General features: G+C 40.8%; 1 protein-coding gene across 1 annotated transcript in view; it reads left to right on the top strand.

Annotated features, from left to right (window-relative positions):
• Positions 1-16,030, top strand: part of HFM1 (helicase for meiosis 1) — a 236,775-nt gene that overhangs the window by 190,876 nt on the left and 29,869 nt on the right. The window contains exons 30-33 of the mRNA XM_088444870.1: positions 2,852-2,980; positions 8,130-8,219; positions 10,078-10,196; positions 13,235-13,317. Coding sequence (XP_088300996.1) covers positions 2,852-2,980; positions 8,130-8,219; positions 10,078-10,196; positions 13,235-13,317 — 421 coding nt within the window. The remainder of the gene's footprint in view (positions 1-2,851; positions 2,981-8,129; positions 8,220-10,077; positions 10,197-13,234; positions 13,318-16,030) is intronic.

The following is a 16,030-nucleotide window of genomic DNA, read 5'->3' as shown; positions in this document are numbered from 1 at the left end:
GCTAGTGGATGAGGAAGACATATACAGTCCCCCCGTCTCCTGCTATCTCCATTTACCAGGGCCCTAGTTCCAAGTCCTCCGGCTGAGGATCCCGAGTACGTAAGCGTGACACCTTTACTGGTCTATTTAGTAATCGGCTATGGTATGTCATGCAGTGCCCCACACCTCCACTGCCCATCAACGGCTCTCAATGCTGTGATGGAGATAGGACCAGGATAAGAGAACTCTGTACTGCCACAGGTAAGCTCATTACCCGCTACCATATCTCCACATAGGGCCTTTGCTACCAGGGTCCTCCCTGAACTCTGGGTAGTACTGTGACACGATCAATGCTTTCTTTCTTATTCATTCCAGATAAATAAGAAATATACAAACCATTTTGCCACTAGGAATGCAGAAGATAATTTCAGCTATGCCTATCATTGGTTAAAATGCCATCATCCCTAATGATAGAATTTTAATACTTTTCAATCTAATTCGCTTGAATAATGTGAATTTTCAAAATATAGAAACATATTACAAATATATAGATTTTTTTAATTTGTAAATACAGGTAAAGTAAATGAATGAGTTGATTTTCCCTTATTGAAAACATTGGATGAAATAAAAGAATTAGTGCCATCTAATGATAGAAACATGAACTGCAGGCAATCATCCCAGATCACCTTTTTCTGTGCTGAAACGTTCAGTACATCAGTCCAGTACCATAATCCAATTCATGTATAATACATATTAATATGTCAATTTATCCAAAAAGTTAATTTTAAAAAATCCAATAAACTAATAATGCTAAATACTGATATGGTTTCATGATTAAGAATGCAACTAATAGAGGCTACAATAAATATATTTGTTAATGATTCTGCAAATAAGAAATTAATTAAAAGTTAACTTGTTACAAATTCTTATTCAAAAATGTAAGTCCACAGTAAAAATAACCTTCAGAAACTAATGGTAAATGGAGATAAATATATTGCATAGGTAAATAAATTAGACAGTCCCACACTTCATAGTAATACTTAAAAGGTATCTAGTAACTCCACAGTACAGTTAGAGTTCACAGATGTACAGCGTACTGCTGCTCTGATATGCAGACTAGTAGTGAAAGGATATCCCCCCCAACTAACCAGTGATAAGAAAAATACAGTCCTGATCGAGGAAGTGGTGCGAGCCCTCAAATCGGTAGTGTCTCCTGAAATTGGGACGATTTGGAGGTATGGTAATCATACCATGATTTGCCAACAGTGACCATGTCCACATTCATCGGATGATATGTTGACATTCATCTCTGGTAGCCCAGTGGTCATTTACCTTCCAATTGTAGTGGCAGCTCCAGCATCTTCTTTCGAGTCTCGGCGGCCATGTGACAGTCGCTTCCGGCGCAGACCTGTGTTGCTCCAGCGTTCCGGTAAGTATTTCTTCCCTGATCCCTAACTTCAAACCCTATCCTACCCCATAGTGCCTAACCCTAACTCCCCCTCCCTGCAGCCTAAGCCTCCTAGCGCCGCCTAACCCTCACAGTTGGCATCCTCAACATGTTGACATTTCACATTCCAAGGATATCGACATGTTGTATGTTGACAGTTTGAATAATGTCGACGTTCTCATGCCAACATTGTGGTGTCAACATTATGAATGCCAACATGGTTACTGTCGACCTTCTGACTACCGGTTATATAGATTCCTAAAATGTTATGTAAAATATATTATAGACACATAAGATTGTGGGCCGGTGGGCGTGTTACCAGCGGAAGGTAAATAACTTTAACTTAGTGTTAGGGCTGGGGCTGGAAGAGCCACTGTGGGCTGGGGCTAAAAGCACCACTGGGAGCTAGGGCTGAAAGTGACACTGGGGCTGGAATGAATGTAATAATGATTTACTAATAGAGGCATAGGGAGGGGATTGGGGGTGATAATTTGTGCTATAATGTGTAAAGGGCATTACTGGGTGGCAAAATGTGTTGGGGCATTAATGTGGCATATTGTGTATAAGGCCACTACTAATGTGTGGCATATTGTGTATAAGGGCACTACTAATGTGTGGAATAATGTGTAAGGGGCATTATGTTGTGGCATAATACGTGAGGGGCAATACTGTGGCATAATGTGCACGGACATTACTGTGTGGCATAATGTGTAAGGGGCACTACTGTGTGGCATAATGTGTATAAAGGGATCTACTGTGTGGCATAATGTGTAAGGGGCTCTGCTATATGTCATAATGTGTATAAGGGGCTCTACTGTGTGGCGTAATGTGAATAAGGAACACTACTGTGCGGTGTAATATAAATAAGGTTGCACTACATAATTTGAATTGGGGATACTATTGTGGGGCAACGTCCCTTCTCTTTTTTGGGCACGTGCTGTCCCTATTTAAAAAAATGCTTTTTCTGGCACAAGGCACCAAAATGTCTAGATACGGGTCTGGCTCTCCAACAGTTCAGGTTTTAGAGATATCCATGGTTGAGCACAGGTGGTTAAATCAAATTGACTGAGCTACTAATTAAGCCACCTGTGCACAACCATGGATCTCTCTAAAACCTGAACTGTTGGGGAGCCTTCAGGACCGTATTTGGGATCCTCTGGTATATGCTCTAGAAGTAGGGTTGCTACTCATCCAGGATTGCTCTGGACAGTCCGGAAATCAGCTCCATTTTCTAGAGATTTCTTCAGTGATGTTGGAAACGTAAGCTTAGTCTATGGGTGCAAAGTGAGCAGTGTGCCCATAAAGCCAGGGGCTTTTGCGCAACTCACACCCTCCACCCATTATAGATACGTGCTTGTGGCAAATTGTGCTTTAATTTACTTATTCTGTACTAAAATAAGTGTTGTATCTTTATCTTATTCAAAGTTGGCCTTGATATACATCAAAACTTCAGTGTTTTCTATTTGGGGCACCAGAGAGTTGGAGCAGGTGTGGGAGATGAATACAAATCTGAAAATTTAATTTCAAGCAAAAATACTGCAAAGCTTAACTTTGGTTAGTATATCTAATATTCATTTGTCTATGCATTGCAGTTTTCCAAGACCATCTGCATTCTCACATAGTGGCTGATGCTGACTTGTGCAAACCACTCAAATTAGTCCTGCGCATGCTAACAAATGAATGTGTTCTCCGAGGTCCATATTCAGATTCAGATGTATCTTCCACTTGTGACTCCTTCAGGGGAGTAAAGGGGCAAGTAAGCGTAAGGTTGTACAATAAAAGTGTGTTAAAGTGTGGCCGAGTCATAGCTGGACACAGCCATATACACGCCTGTCAGGAGCCCTATCTATTGCTTTAGCATGGACCTTGCTAATGTAAAAAAAAGTTTCTTAATGAATAATAATAATAATAAAAGCATACAGTGGCACCTCCAAAAGTGCTCCCAGCACTCATAGCCTGGGGTTTTAGGCAATTTCAGGGTGACAAACAGTGGCTGAAAAAGCTGTTACAAGCACTAAGCTATGATATACCCCTCTTGCATTCCCTGTCCATCTAGTAATGTATTAACTGGTATTTATACTGACTGTCCTGGAGTATCCTGATGCAGAGCCGGCCCTAGCCAATTTGGTGCCCTAGGCAAAATATTGACTGGTGCCCCCTAGCAGATAATCCCACCAGCAATCTAAGTGTTTATACGCTGATGTAGTTATATTGGCAGCAGAAGGGATGTTGGCCGTCGCTATACACACACATATATAAATTGTACACATATACAAAATATAAATCCTATAATTATATATATACTGTATATATATATATATATATATACACATATCCACATATATATATATATATATGTATATATATATATTTATATATATATATATATATATATATATATATATATGTAAAATGCAGCCGGCACTCCTAATCCCAGAGCCATAAACGGATAAACAACTTGGGTGCAATGATCCTGGTGGTCCCAGAAGACCCCTCACACATAGTAACAGTAATGGATAGCACTCCAAGGACTTCATGAAAAAATGACAATAGCACAGCGGCTAGATGATGCCAACGTTTCAGACGTTTACTACATCTTTTTTCAAGGATCCTTGAAAAAAAATTTAGTAAACATCTGAAACGTTGACATCATCTAGCCGCTGTGCTAGTGTCATTTTTTCATGAAGTCCTTGGAGTGCTTTACATTACTGTTTATATATATATATCAACACACACATATATATCTGAAAGTGGAATTGGGAAAAAGCATGCGCCTAATAGTGTAGTATTTAAAAAACAGTGATGTACGTGCTCAAAATAAAATGTGCGTACCAAATAATAAATCTTTAAAGCTTATCTGTGATGTCTTTACTGGGGTTCCATATGGTGGGGTGTGATCAGGCCCAGATCAGGTGTCTGTCAACCTCGTGTTGGGTACCTTACTTCCTGGTACCCAACACGAGGTTGACAGACACCTGATCTGCCGGCTCTCTATACAGCTTGAGAAGCTGATAGAGGAGTCCTTACATTACAATACAGCTGTATCCTCTCAAACCCTGGGAGAGATCATACCTGAGACCTGTGAGGCCATCACTGAAGTTCTGCTGGAGCAATAAATAAGGGCTAAAACCTTATCCAACATTGCGCAGACCATGAGGGTGTCCATGGGATCCTAGAGGAATATCAGAGTATTACATGCAGATGTCCAAGTATCCGTCTGGTACGCAATATATACTTAATTATATGTGCTATATTTAAACAAAAATACTACACTATATTTGTGTTCTATCCGGCTCTGGTTGAGCCTTTCCTATTAAGGTTTTCCTGATTTGTTGGAGGACCATACACACCCCACCATATGGAACCCCAGTAAAGACATCACAGATAAGCTTTAAAGATTTATTATTTGGTACGCACATTTTATTTTGAGCACGTACATCACTGTTTTTTAAATACTACACTATTAGGCGCATGCTTTTTCCCAATTCCACTTTCAGATCCTATCTATCCTGATCGCCGCTCAGGAACCTGGGAAGACTGCCGCCACCTCCACCAGAGGGACTAAAAGTGTCTTATGTGCCAACATCATACGGACTGTACTTTGTTTTAAAACACACCTATAGCACAAGCAGTGCAACACATTTATAAAGACTATAACCAGTGCGCCGGTCTATACACTCTTTACACACACATATATATGTATATATATATATACACACACACACATATATATACTATACAAACATATATATATCTATATATATGTATATATTCCAATATTTATGCACCTGACTGTATATATATATATATATATATATACAGTCAGGTGCATAAATATTGGGACATTGACAGAATTTTCATATTTTGGCCTCTATTCACCAGCACAATGGCTTTGAAATGAAACAAACAAGATGTGCTTTAACTGCAGACTTTCAGATTTAATTTGAGGGTAATTACATCCAAATCAGGTGAACGGTGTAGGAATTACAACGGTTTCTATATGTGCCTCCCACCTTTTAAGGGGCCAAAAGTAATGGGACTATCAACTCAAAAGCTATTTCATGGACAGGTGTGGGCTATTCCCTCGTTATTTCATTATCAATTAAGCAGGTAAAAGGTCTGGAGTTGATTCTAGGTGTGACATTTGCATTTGGAATCAGTTGTTGTCGACTCTCAATATGAGATCCAAAGAGCTGTCACTTTCAGTGAAGCAAGTCATCATTAGGCTGAAAAATCTAAACAAACCCATCAGATAGATAGCAAAAACATTAGGTGTGGCCAAATCAACTGTTTGGAACATTCTTAAAAGAAAGAACGCATCGGAGAGCTCAGCAACACCAAAAGACCCGGAAGACCACGGAAAACAACTGTGGTGGATGACAGAAGAATTATTTCCCTTGTGAAAAAAAACCCCTTCACAACCGTTGGCCAAATCAAGAACACTCTCCAGGAGGTAGGTGTGTATGTGTCAAAGTCAACAATCAAGAGAAGACTTCACAAGAGTGAATATAGAGGGTTCACCACAAGATGTAAACCATTGGTGAGCCTCAAAAACAGGGAGACCAGATTAGAGTTTGCCAAACAACATCTAAAAAAGCCATTACAGTTTTGGAACAACATCCTATGAACAGATGAGACAAAGATCAACTTGTACCAGAGTGATGGGAAGAGAAGAGTATGGAGAAGGAAAGCAACTGCTCATGATCCAAAACATACCACCTCATCAGTGAAGCATGGTGGTGGTAGTGTCATGGCGTGGGCGTGTATGGCTGCCAATGGAACTGGTTCCCTTGTATTTAGTGATGATGTGACTGCTGACAAAAGTAGCAGAATAAATTCTGAAGTGTTTCGGGCAATATTATATGCTCATATTCAGTCAAATGCTTCAGAACTTATTGGACGGCGCTTCACAGTGCAGATGGACAATGACCCGAAGCATACTGCAAAAGCAATCAAAGAGTTTTTTAAGGCTAAAAAGTGGAATGTTATGCAATGGCCAAGTCAATCCCCTGACCTGAATCCGATTGAGCATGCATTTCACTTGATGAAGATAAAACTGAAGAGAAAATGCCCCAAGAACAAGCAGGAACTGAAGACATTTGCAGTAGAGGCCTGGCAGAGCATCACCAGGGGTGAAACCCAGCGTCTGGTGATGTCTGTGCGTTCCAGACTTCAATACAAAGTATTAAAAAGTGAAAGTTAGATTTAGGATTGTTTAGTTTGTCCCATTACTTTTGGCCCCTTAAAAAGTGGGAGGCACATATAGAAACCGTTGTAATTCCTACACCGTTCACCTGATTTGGATGTAATTACCCTCAAATTAAATCTGAAAGTCTGCAGTTAAAGCACATCTTGTTTGTTTCATTTCAAAGCCATTGTGGTGGTGAATAGAGGCCAAAATATGAAAATTCTGTCAATGTCCCAATATTTATGCACCTGACTATATATACAGACACATAGGACACAGTGCCTTCTGATTAAAATTTAATTAATAGAAGAACTATACTGCCTTTTCCTACCTGACAGACTCTGCAGGTTCCTCCATGTTGGGGCCTGGCTGTGGCTGTGTCCTTCCTCCCTCCCGCCTCCTCCTTCCCTGCAGCCTGCGCACCAGCCAGTCACTGAGGCGCAGGCTGTAGCTTCACAAACTATTGGACAGCTGAGCCGTCGCTCAGCTGCCCAGCACTTCCCTGCAGCGCTGGCGGCTCCTGTCACAGCTGTCAGGGTGGTGCGCGTGCGCATCGCTGCAGATCGGATCAGTAATAGAGATCCGATCTGTGGCGGGGGGGGCCCGGGGGGTACTTACCACCAGCACTCCTCCTTTAATCCGGCCCTGGGGGGGCCGCGTTGCAGAGGGGGGAGCGCCAGACCCCTGGAATGCCTCTAGGGCATTCCAGTTGCCCTAGGCATTTGCTTAGAATGCCTAGGGCCGGCTCTGTCCCGATGTGTATGTTACATTCATAAATGTCTTTCCAGTGGCTGCACTCCATTATGCAGGCACAAAATCCAGCGGGAAATCAATATCTTAGCTGAGCCCCACCGAATCAAAACCACCTTAGCAACCAGGCCTAAAAGAAGGAGCTCGGCTACCTAGATGTTGTGCTACAGTATAGTCTAGATTTTACTAGATGTTACAACTGCTGTCATACTGATCTAGATTGTGCTACCATATTGGATTTGCCAAGCCCTTACAAATTATGCTACAGTTTACTTAAGTTATTCATTTACATTTAACCAAAACCATAAGGATGAAGATTAGTATTAATTAGAGATGTGCAGGCTCAGTTCGGTTCAGATTTTCCAAAATTTAGAATTTTTCCCATCAAAAATTGTCATCTTTCTTGGACAAACATCATCTTTCATGGACAAACATCATCTTTCATGGACAAACGTCATCTTTCATGGACAAATATCATCTTTCATGGACAAACGTCATCTTTCATGGACAAATATCATCTTTCATAGACAAACGTCATCTTTCATGGACAAATATCATCTTTCATGGACTTTTGTCCACGAAAGATGATGTTTGTCCTTGAAAGATTACGTTTTGCCTCTTTCTGAGGCTCAATTTTTAGCGCGAAAAATCACAACGTAGCAGGAAAATCCGAACCGATCTGAGCCTGCACATCTCTAATATTAATGTAATTAATATTCCACCCCACCAGAAATATGTAACTTGTGTGTCTTTTAATAAATATAGGCTGCCTCGACTTGCAGACAATAATAAAAACTGGGATGAGAGAATGTAATCATCACTGCAAAAATAAGGAAAACTGTGGACATGAGTGCTGTGAGTTTCTACATCTTACTGTAAAGTAAAATGACTTGAAGAGCAAGTAAAGCTAGTGGAGGTTATTTACAAAGTACATAATGGGGTTCCGCTACATAGATGAAGCCTTGTCTTTGCTTTGTGCCTTGATTTGCATCTACTGTACAATTTTGCAGGGCACATATGATATCCAGAAATACATACAGATATTTGAAATTTTAACTACCTCTTAAAGTCAGAGATCAAGTCTCATTGTATACTATTTCACTTCTACTGTACATTTTTATGTCCATTATTGTGCCCTGTGTAAAGAAAGTCTTTCCAACACAGTGACACATGTAATAAAGGCAGTACAGTTGTCAACTCACTCCCTTAATTTAAATACTAATGCTTGCCATACACGCTACAATTATCGGGGCGAGCCGCCTGATATCGGTGGATCGCCCCGTTAATTGTAGCGTGTGGGGGGGCGACCGAGGATTAAATATTGCTTGGTCGGGCATGCCGGATTGTCCAGCTTGCCCGTCTGATGCGATATTTCCCGGTAAACTGTCGGCCGCATCGGGCAGTGTATGCCCAGCCGCGGCTGACAGACAGACATTTCCTGTGTTCCTTCCTAAGGAAGGAACAGGGAAATGTCTCCTCCCCGGGGGCGGATGTCGGGCTGATACACTGTGAGAGAAATCTCACAGTGTATGCCGGCGACATCTGCGGCTGGCAGGCTGCCAGATAAAATGTCTGTCGGTTTGACAGACATTTTATCTGGCCGTGTATGCCCAGCATTACTGACATTTATTATCTGCTCCCCGGGAGATGCCCGGAGAGCAGACACAGCAAGACACTAAAGGTCGACATGGAAGAATATTTTTTCTATGTCTATCTTTTTTACCATAACCACTGATAATATAGGTGCACCAGTACAAAACTGCGGTACACATCTAGTGCCCTACATAAACGAGGTCCAGAATATTAAGCTATAAAATAGAGGAAGTGCCCTTGTTAGATGGACATTTCCTGTTTAAATTGTTTAAATTCTTTACCAGGAATTAGTCTTTTCCTTTTTGTTTTTCGGTAGTATTTTGTGAGTTTTTCCTTTTTTAATTTATAGACCATTTTGTAAGTTTTAATATAATATTTTGAAATGCATAATATAATCTCTTTTAGCATGGAAACTTATCAAATATGTATTTGCACTTTTGTTGCGCTGAACAGGACTATATTCATTGCTTAAAATGGATCCCTGTAAGGTCCACCTCCATTTTTTTTTCACATATGAGTAGTAGTTCTCAACTCCAGTCCTTAAGTACTCCCAACAGGTCATGTTTTCAGGATTTCTGCCTGCGGAAACATGGGATAATTACTGACCCAGCAAAATAGATCAACTCACCTGTGCATTATTAAAGAAATTGAGAAAACATGACCTGTTGGGGATACTTCAGGACTGTAGCTGAGAACCTGTGACATAGAGGAACATGTGAGTAATATGCATTTATACAAATACATTTCATATACTTAACCTGGCTCATAGTGCTGGGGACATGGTGGCCAGTCCGACCAAAGCCCTATATGTGTGGAGTTTGTATGTTCTCCTCGTAGTTACATTGTTTTCCTGTCGGTGCTCTGATTTACTCCCACAATCCGGAAACATTATAATGCCAAGCCTTGATTTACCTAGAAGCTAAATAATGAAATAGCCACACATTTCCGTTGTTTGTTTAGTGACAATAAAAATGTTGGTGAGAAGTGTGTACCTTGCTTTAAGATACAATTGGTGATGCAATGTGTTTTGTTTTTTTACCTTCTTAGATATGGTAATTACAGACTGAGACAGACCTGCATTTACACAATAAAATGTATTCTGTTTATTTACAAATAACAGGTAAAACTGGAGTTTCTCATAAGGCTGACAATAAAACTAATTCAAACTTCTCTTCATATCTAAGTGATCTAAGGAGTCGAAATTCAGTTTCATCAGCTCCACCAGTAAAGAGACTAAAGGTAACATGATCAAAAAGGCAGGATGAGGAAATTCAAAGAACATGTCATTACATAAAATGGCTTTTGCGACATCAGCACATGGATTACTTAATGAATGTTACATTAGCCGGGATAGTTAAACTAACGTCATGCAGAGAGAGCAGCTAGCATGCTATGCAGAAGAGCAGATCCCCACTGAGGCATCCACAACAGCATAAGATGGGAATCTGATGTTTATGAGGCAGAGACAGCTCACGTTATATCTCTGCGTTCAGTGTCTTTCAGCAGAGCAGTAATTGTTTCCTTTAATTCATGTCTGGAACTCAATTTCAGCAAATGATAAAAGGATAGTAAACTAGTACAAAAGCTATACCCATATTACCATAATTAAGAACATAAGGCAAACCTGCATTTAATAATGCTTTTACAAGATTAAAGATAGGTTGACATATTTGCAACAGGGCCTAGACTTTTTTTTTTTTTTAAATAGTCCTTTTGTACAGAGGGGTTAATGAGAGCTTGGGACTGCATTATTAAATATAACAGTTTATTTCTTTTTTTTAAACTTTTACTTGGAGTCATTGATCAGCAACATTAGTGCAGCAATAGGTCGGAAGGCACAATGTACAGCAGACAAACCATAAGTAACATATTTGAAGGGCCATGAAATCAAACGTATCTTGAGGAGAGGAGGTGATAAATATGGGCTGAATAATAATAGAGTAGAACAAGATAATAAATGTATATCACTGTACACGTGAAGTTACTATAAAAGAATATAATTAACCAAATTTGTCATTAAGAAAAGGTGCGATGGCCAAGTAAAAAAAAACCCTTAAAGACGTAAAGAATGAGTTAGCAGGTAATGCCAACAGCTACACGAAGCAAACGTAGGCCAGTATGGGGGAACAACACAAAGAAAATGCATAGGCTAATCGGTGGATCCCAGAAATAAAATTATGTTTAAGGGGTCCGTTCATCATCACTTAATTTCTACAAAAGCAGGTGAAAATTTAAAGTTTCACCCACTTTTGTGTAAATTAAGTGTCAGGGCCTTTTATTATAAAGGTACCTTTCAGCCCCAATGTGGCCCGCTGTCCCCATATAGTAGTATAGGGACTAAATTTATAAAACTCAGAAAATTATATATTTTCAGAGTTTGACTGTTGAAACTTACGACATCATTAGATAGCGTTTGTTCCCGGACTGCAGCTCCTTCCTATGGGAAGGAGTCTCGGGTTGCGTAGAGGGATATCCTTCCGCCCCGTCCGGCTCCTTCAGCCTGAAGTTGCACATGCATGAACAGATGTCCACGCATGCGCAGTAGCATTGCCGAGTCAGACTCAGCAGTGCTAATTTTCATTGCTGCAGGAAGCAGCAATAAACAACGTCGCGGAGACAGCTGATTTTCTGATCAGCCATCTCTGCACCAGAGCAAAGATAAATTGCTCTTGTGGCTTTGTATCCACCGCTGCTGATTGCCCCGATATTTAGCATAATGAATGGACCCCTAATTCATCTATTTCTAAATAGAAACATTAAACCTTAAAAAATCCTTAGTAGCTGAAATGCATCATATATTTTGTGGGCTATTTTCTATGAAAGTCTAAATGTTCAGTAACCAGTAGCAACGATTTATCAATTAGCTTTGATGGATTTAGATCAAGTTGGACATAAAAATGCAACATGGTACACTAATGGACAATACCTGAAAAAGTGATAACATGCATAAAGACCTTACGAAGAAAATGTAATTATTACATTAAAGCTGTATTTACCTTGCACAAAGCGAGGGGGGAACCGAAACTTAGAAGTGTATTTAGTAAGATCCCACCAAAACAAAGAATTTCCAGTTCCAGATTCTAGTAAAAAAAACCATATATTTTGCTTTGTTTAAAAAAAAAAAGCAAAATATAGAAAAAAATATTTAGAAATGTTAACAATAAAGCATATTTTCCTGTGCTCAATCATGAAAGACTCTATCCTGAGATGGCATTAGCCAGGGCCGTAACTAGGGTAGTGCGACCAGTGCCATGGCACAGGGCACCGCAGGGCAGTGGGTGCTGTTTGGGCCTGTCAATTTTCCTCTTTATTATCATTCTGATTTGTAGCTTCCTCTTCTTTTATCCCCAGCATCTCCTGTCCTCCCCTATCTCTTCCCTGGCCCTTCCCCATTAATCCATGGCCCTTGTTCAGGTTCATTATCTTATGTCTCTAATTAAAAAATAGGGGGGAGGCACCAATGCTCTCTCTCGCACAGGGCACCAAAAAGTCTAGTTACAGCTCTGGCGTTAGCTATCGGTCCTCCAGTCTTTCCCATGTTTTCATAAGGAAGAATTGCAAAATGTCTTCAGTGAATAGCTACCACCAGGAGAAGAGCTTTGAATAATAAACAAAAGCTTGAAATCCTGTGAAAACGTCCCTTGTTCACAGGATTTAGAGATTTTAGTCTGATAAATTGACCCCTAGGTCAAGTGTAACCAATACACTTACCAATATGTTCAGCTGGGATCCGGTCAATACCCATTCAACATGCCCAATATACAGTGTAATGTATAGCAAGAAAACACATCTACCATATTCCCTTCTATAGAGATTTTTAACTTCTATAATATTAAAGAAAATCGTGTCCAAGCTGAATGCACTGAGGTCATGAGTTCAATTATCTGTGTGGAGTTTGTATGTTGTCCACGTGTTCGCATGGATGTTCTCTAGGTGCCCCAGTTTCATCCCACACTCTAACAACATACTTGTAGATTAATTGGCTTCCAACAAAAAATTAACCCTAGTGTGTATGTGTGTGCACATGTGGTAGGGTATATAGATTGTAAGCTCCATTGTGGCAGGGAGTGATGTGAATGACTAAATATTCTCTGTAAAGCGCTGCTGAATATGTGTGCTATATAAATAGCTATTATTAGAAATAATAAAATATTTTCTCTATGGTCAAATATCATTACACCAACTAATCTCAATTATATTTCTGCTTGTATTTCCCACTATTCCATAGTTTGCATGGCTTTGTCTTATTTTATACAATAAAACATTATATTCCCTAGATGCAGATGCAAAGTGAGGCAGAAAGTATGAGTCTACAGAAGTTTGTCTTCAAGCCTAAAGCTCCTATGATAGACTTTTCTCGGTAATATATTACAAGTTATAGTCTCATATATAGATATGGTTAGCTTTCTATAGTCTCACAGGCATGCCTAATGTCCTGGGAGCTATAGACTGCACAGACATTGGGCTGAGCTCCTCTGCCATCTTTGCATTCAATATACGCTTGATGTCAGAAAAGCTCTTGCCACACTGGGGCCTGCTTTTGAGACAGCATAAACAGCCTCCACTGCTCCATAGCTGCTTCTTATGCCTAGATGAAGTGCATGAAGCCTGCCTCCCAAAAAGGGCCTCTTAATTTGGAACTACTGTGTCCACCAGGACCACATTTTTCTCATAACAAAATCGGACATTACATCCAGACATGGGTTTGGCTGTCTCCCTCTCCTCTTCTGAGTTAGACCAACTCCTTCTCCACCCCCTGCACTGGTTCTTCTACCTCGCCCTCACTATCCTCTTCTCTGCTTCTTCTCCTCTCCCCCTGCATATAAATGAACAATATATAACACAAAATAGATAGACAAGAGAAACACAGAAAAGAAAACCTACACTAACACTGGACTCTTCACAAGCACACCAAAGGCGGGGATCAGGTCAAAATCCTGAAAAACGGGATGCCGGTGTTCAGAATGCCGGCACCAGGATCATGACACCTACGGTAAGTACTTGGGTTAGGGTTAGGTACTAGGGGGAAGGTTAGGGTTAGGCACTAAGGGGTGAGGGTTAGGTTTAGGGTGTGGGGAGGGGGAGGTTAGGTTTAGGCACTAGGGGGGAGGTTAGGTTTAGGCACCGGGGAGGGAGGGTTTTGGAGAGTGGGAGGGTTAGGATACTGACCAAGAATTGTCGGTATCCTAACCCTGTCAGGATGCCAGCTTCAGGATTCTGACCGCCGGGATTCTGTTCCCAACCCCAAAGTCGTACAGCAGACAAAAAATGAGCTAAAATTTTTACCAAGACAAGACTATACACAAAAAGTCAAGGCAACTTTCAAAAATCTCTATATAACTTACCAAACTGCTCTCAAAACTCAACTACTAACACCAACTACTTCCAACCACTTCACTAGACCCTCACAATGTGCTTAGGTGGTTTGGGGCATTTGTATAAAGGGTTTGTAATGTAGAAAAAGCATATGGTATGCTTGGGCTAATAGATAAGCACTAGGAACTGTTCATCATTTTTTAGTCTGTTTACAGTAATTTTTTCTTTGCTATTTGCCGTTGGTTTCCATTAGAAATGACATGACCGATGGACTTAACATATGTAAAAACCGTCCGACATCGCTGTTTTCAATTGACATTGAAAACCAACAGATAGTAAATACACTTTTTTTAGACTCAAACATGCGGATGATACCCGTCGGAGTCCGTTGATTTTAAAACCAATGCAAAACTGACGGTTAATAAATTTATGTTCAAGATTATTCAGAAGAATAACGGACTGATTCTGTGTTGCACAAAGCTATGTATGCAGCTGCATTCTGTATGCGGGCATTTTGTAAATAGAGGAAATTAAATAGAGTCATGGAACCAATAGCATATGTGGACACCATTACTAACAACGAGGGACAAAGAACCATGCTTGTCATTGTGAATGTGCAAGCTCCATTGTTTGAAGTCAGGCACTTTAGTATGCCTGGTGTTTCACAAGCTGCCACTCACACAGTGTGTGCATGCTGGGCACTAGAGGAAGCTTAATGCAAGATAATGATTTCAGATCCTGTCAGTGAAATGGTCTGAGTGAAAGGACAACCGAAGCGCTGATCATCAATGTCTTCACATACTGAAAGCAGGGGTGCCAAAAAAAAAAGCCTGGGTACTAATTACCCAGGCTTGTTGGAGGGACAAGGCGGGGGCTCGGGCCCGACCGCCATCCCTCCTCCCTCTTACCTATCAGCAGTTCAGCATATGCTGCTGTATGATGGGCTACAGTGGGAGAGCAGCAGCAGCAGTCTCCCCTGCCTGTGGGGGGGGAGCAATCACACTGATTGTGCCCCCCCCTTCTTGGATTTGCACTGGGATGGATTTGCGCTGGGCTGAGGGGCTCACAGCACCCCCATCCCCGGTGCAGCAAAAATACTTTATTTTTTTCCCCTAGGGAGAGTGACAACGCGCCCCCTTCCTCTGGGCCAGCTCTCTATGCCACTGATTGCAAATACCTATAGATCACTGCATTAAGAACCATATGGAGTGCAGGAGGGAAGAGTCATATTATGAAACTAAAATATATCAAAAACAGGGAAGGATAAACAATATATATCTATATATATATATATATATATATATAAAACATAACATAAAAATACTGACGCCTTCCAAATGCTAGCTGGGGTGCTCAGCTTGGGGTGTGGTACCCCTACACATACATATACAAGAAATAAGTGGCACTCCCAGTCCAGATAATCAGAGAAAAACCAGTGCTTTACTGTGCAACGTTTTAGGGTCAGCCCCCCGTCGTCAGGTGTGCCATGACGACGGGGAGCTGACCCTGAAACGTTTCACTGTAAAGCACTGGTTTTACTCTGATTGTCTGGACTGGGAGTGCCACTTATTTCTTATATTTATATATATAATATGCCAAAAGTCATGGGATAGATTCCTAGTAGCGTGTAGGACCCCCTGTAGCCCGGCGAATTGCAGCAACTCAACGTGGCATCGATTCTATCTAGAAAGATGTTGACCCATGCCATCTGGATAGCTTCCCACAGCTCTCTGATTTTGAAGGTGCAGGATCTTGGG

The sequence above is a fragment of the Taudactylus pleione genome, unplaced genomic scaffold, assembly GCF_031769625.1.
Source record: "Taudactylus pleione unplaced genomic scaffold, aTauple2 ptg000373l, whole genome shotgun sequence".
Taxonomy (NCBI): Eukaryota; Metazoa; Chordata; class Amphibia; order Anura; family Myobatrachidae; genus Taudactylus; species Taudactylus pleione.
Note: the sequence above shows the minus strand (reverse complement) of the source record. Positions and strands in the feature narration are given on the sequence as shown.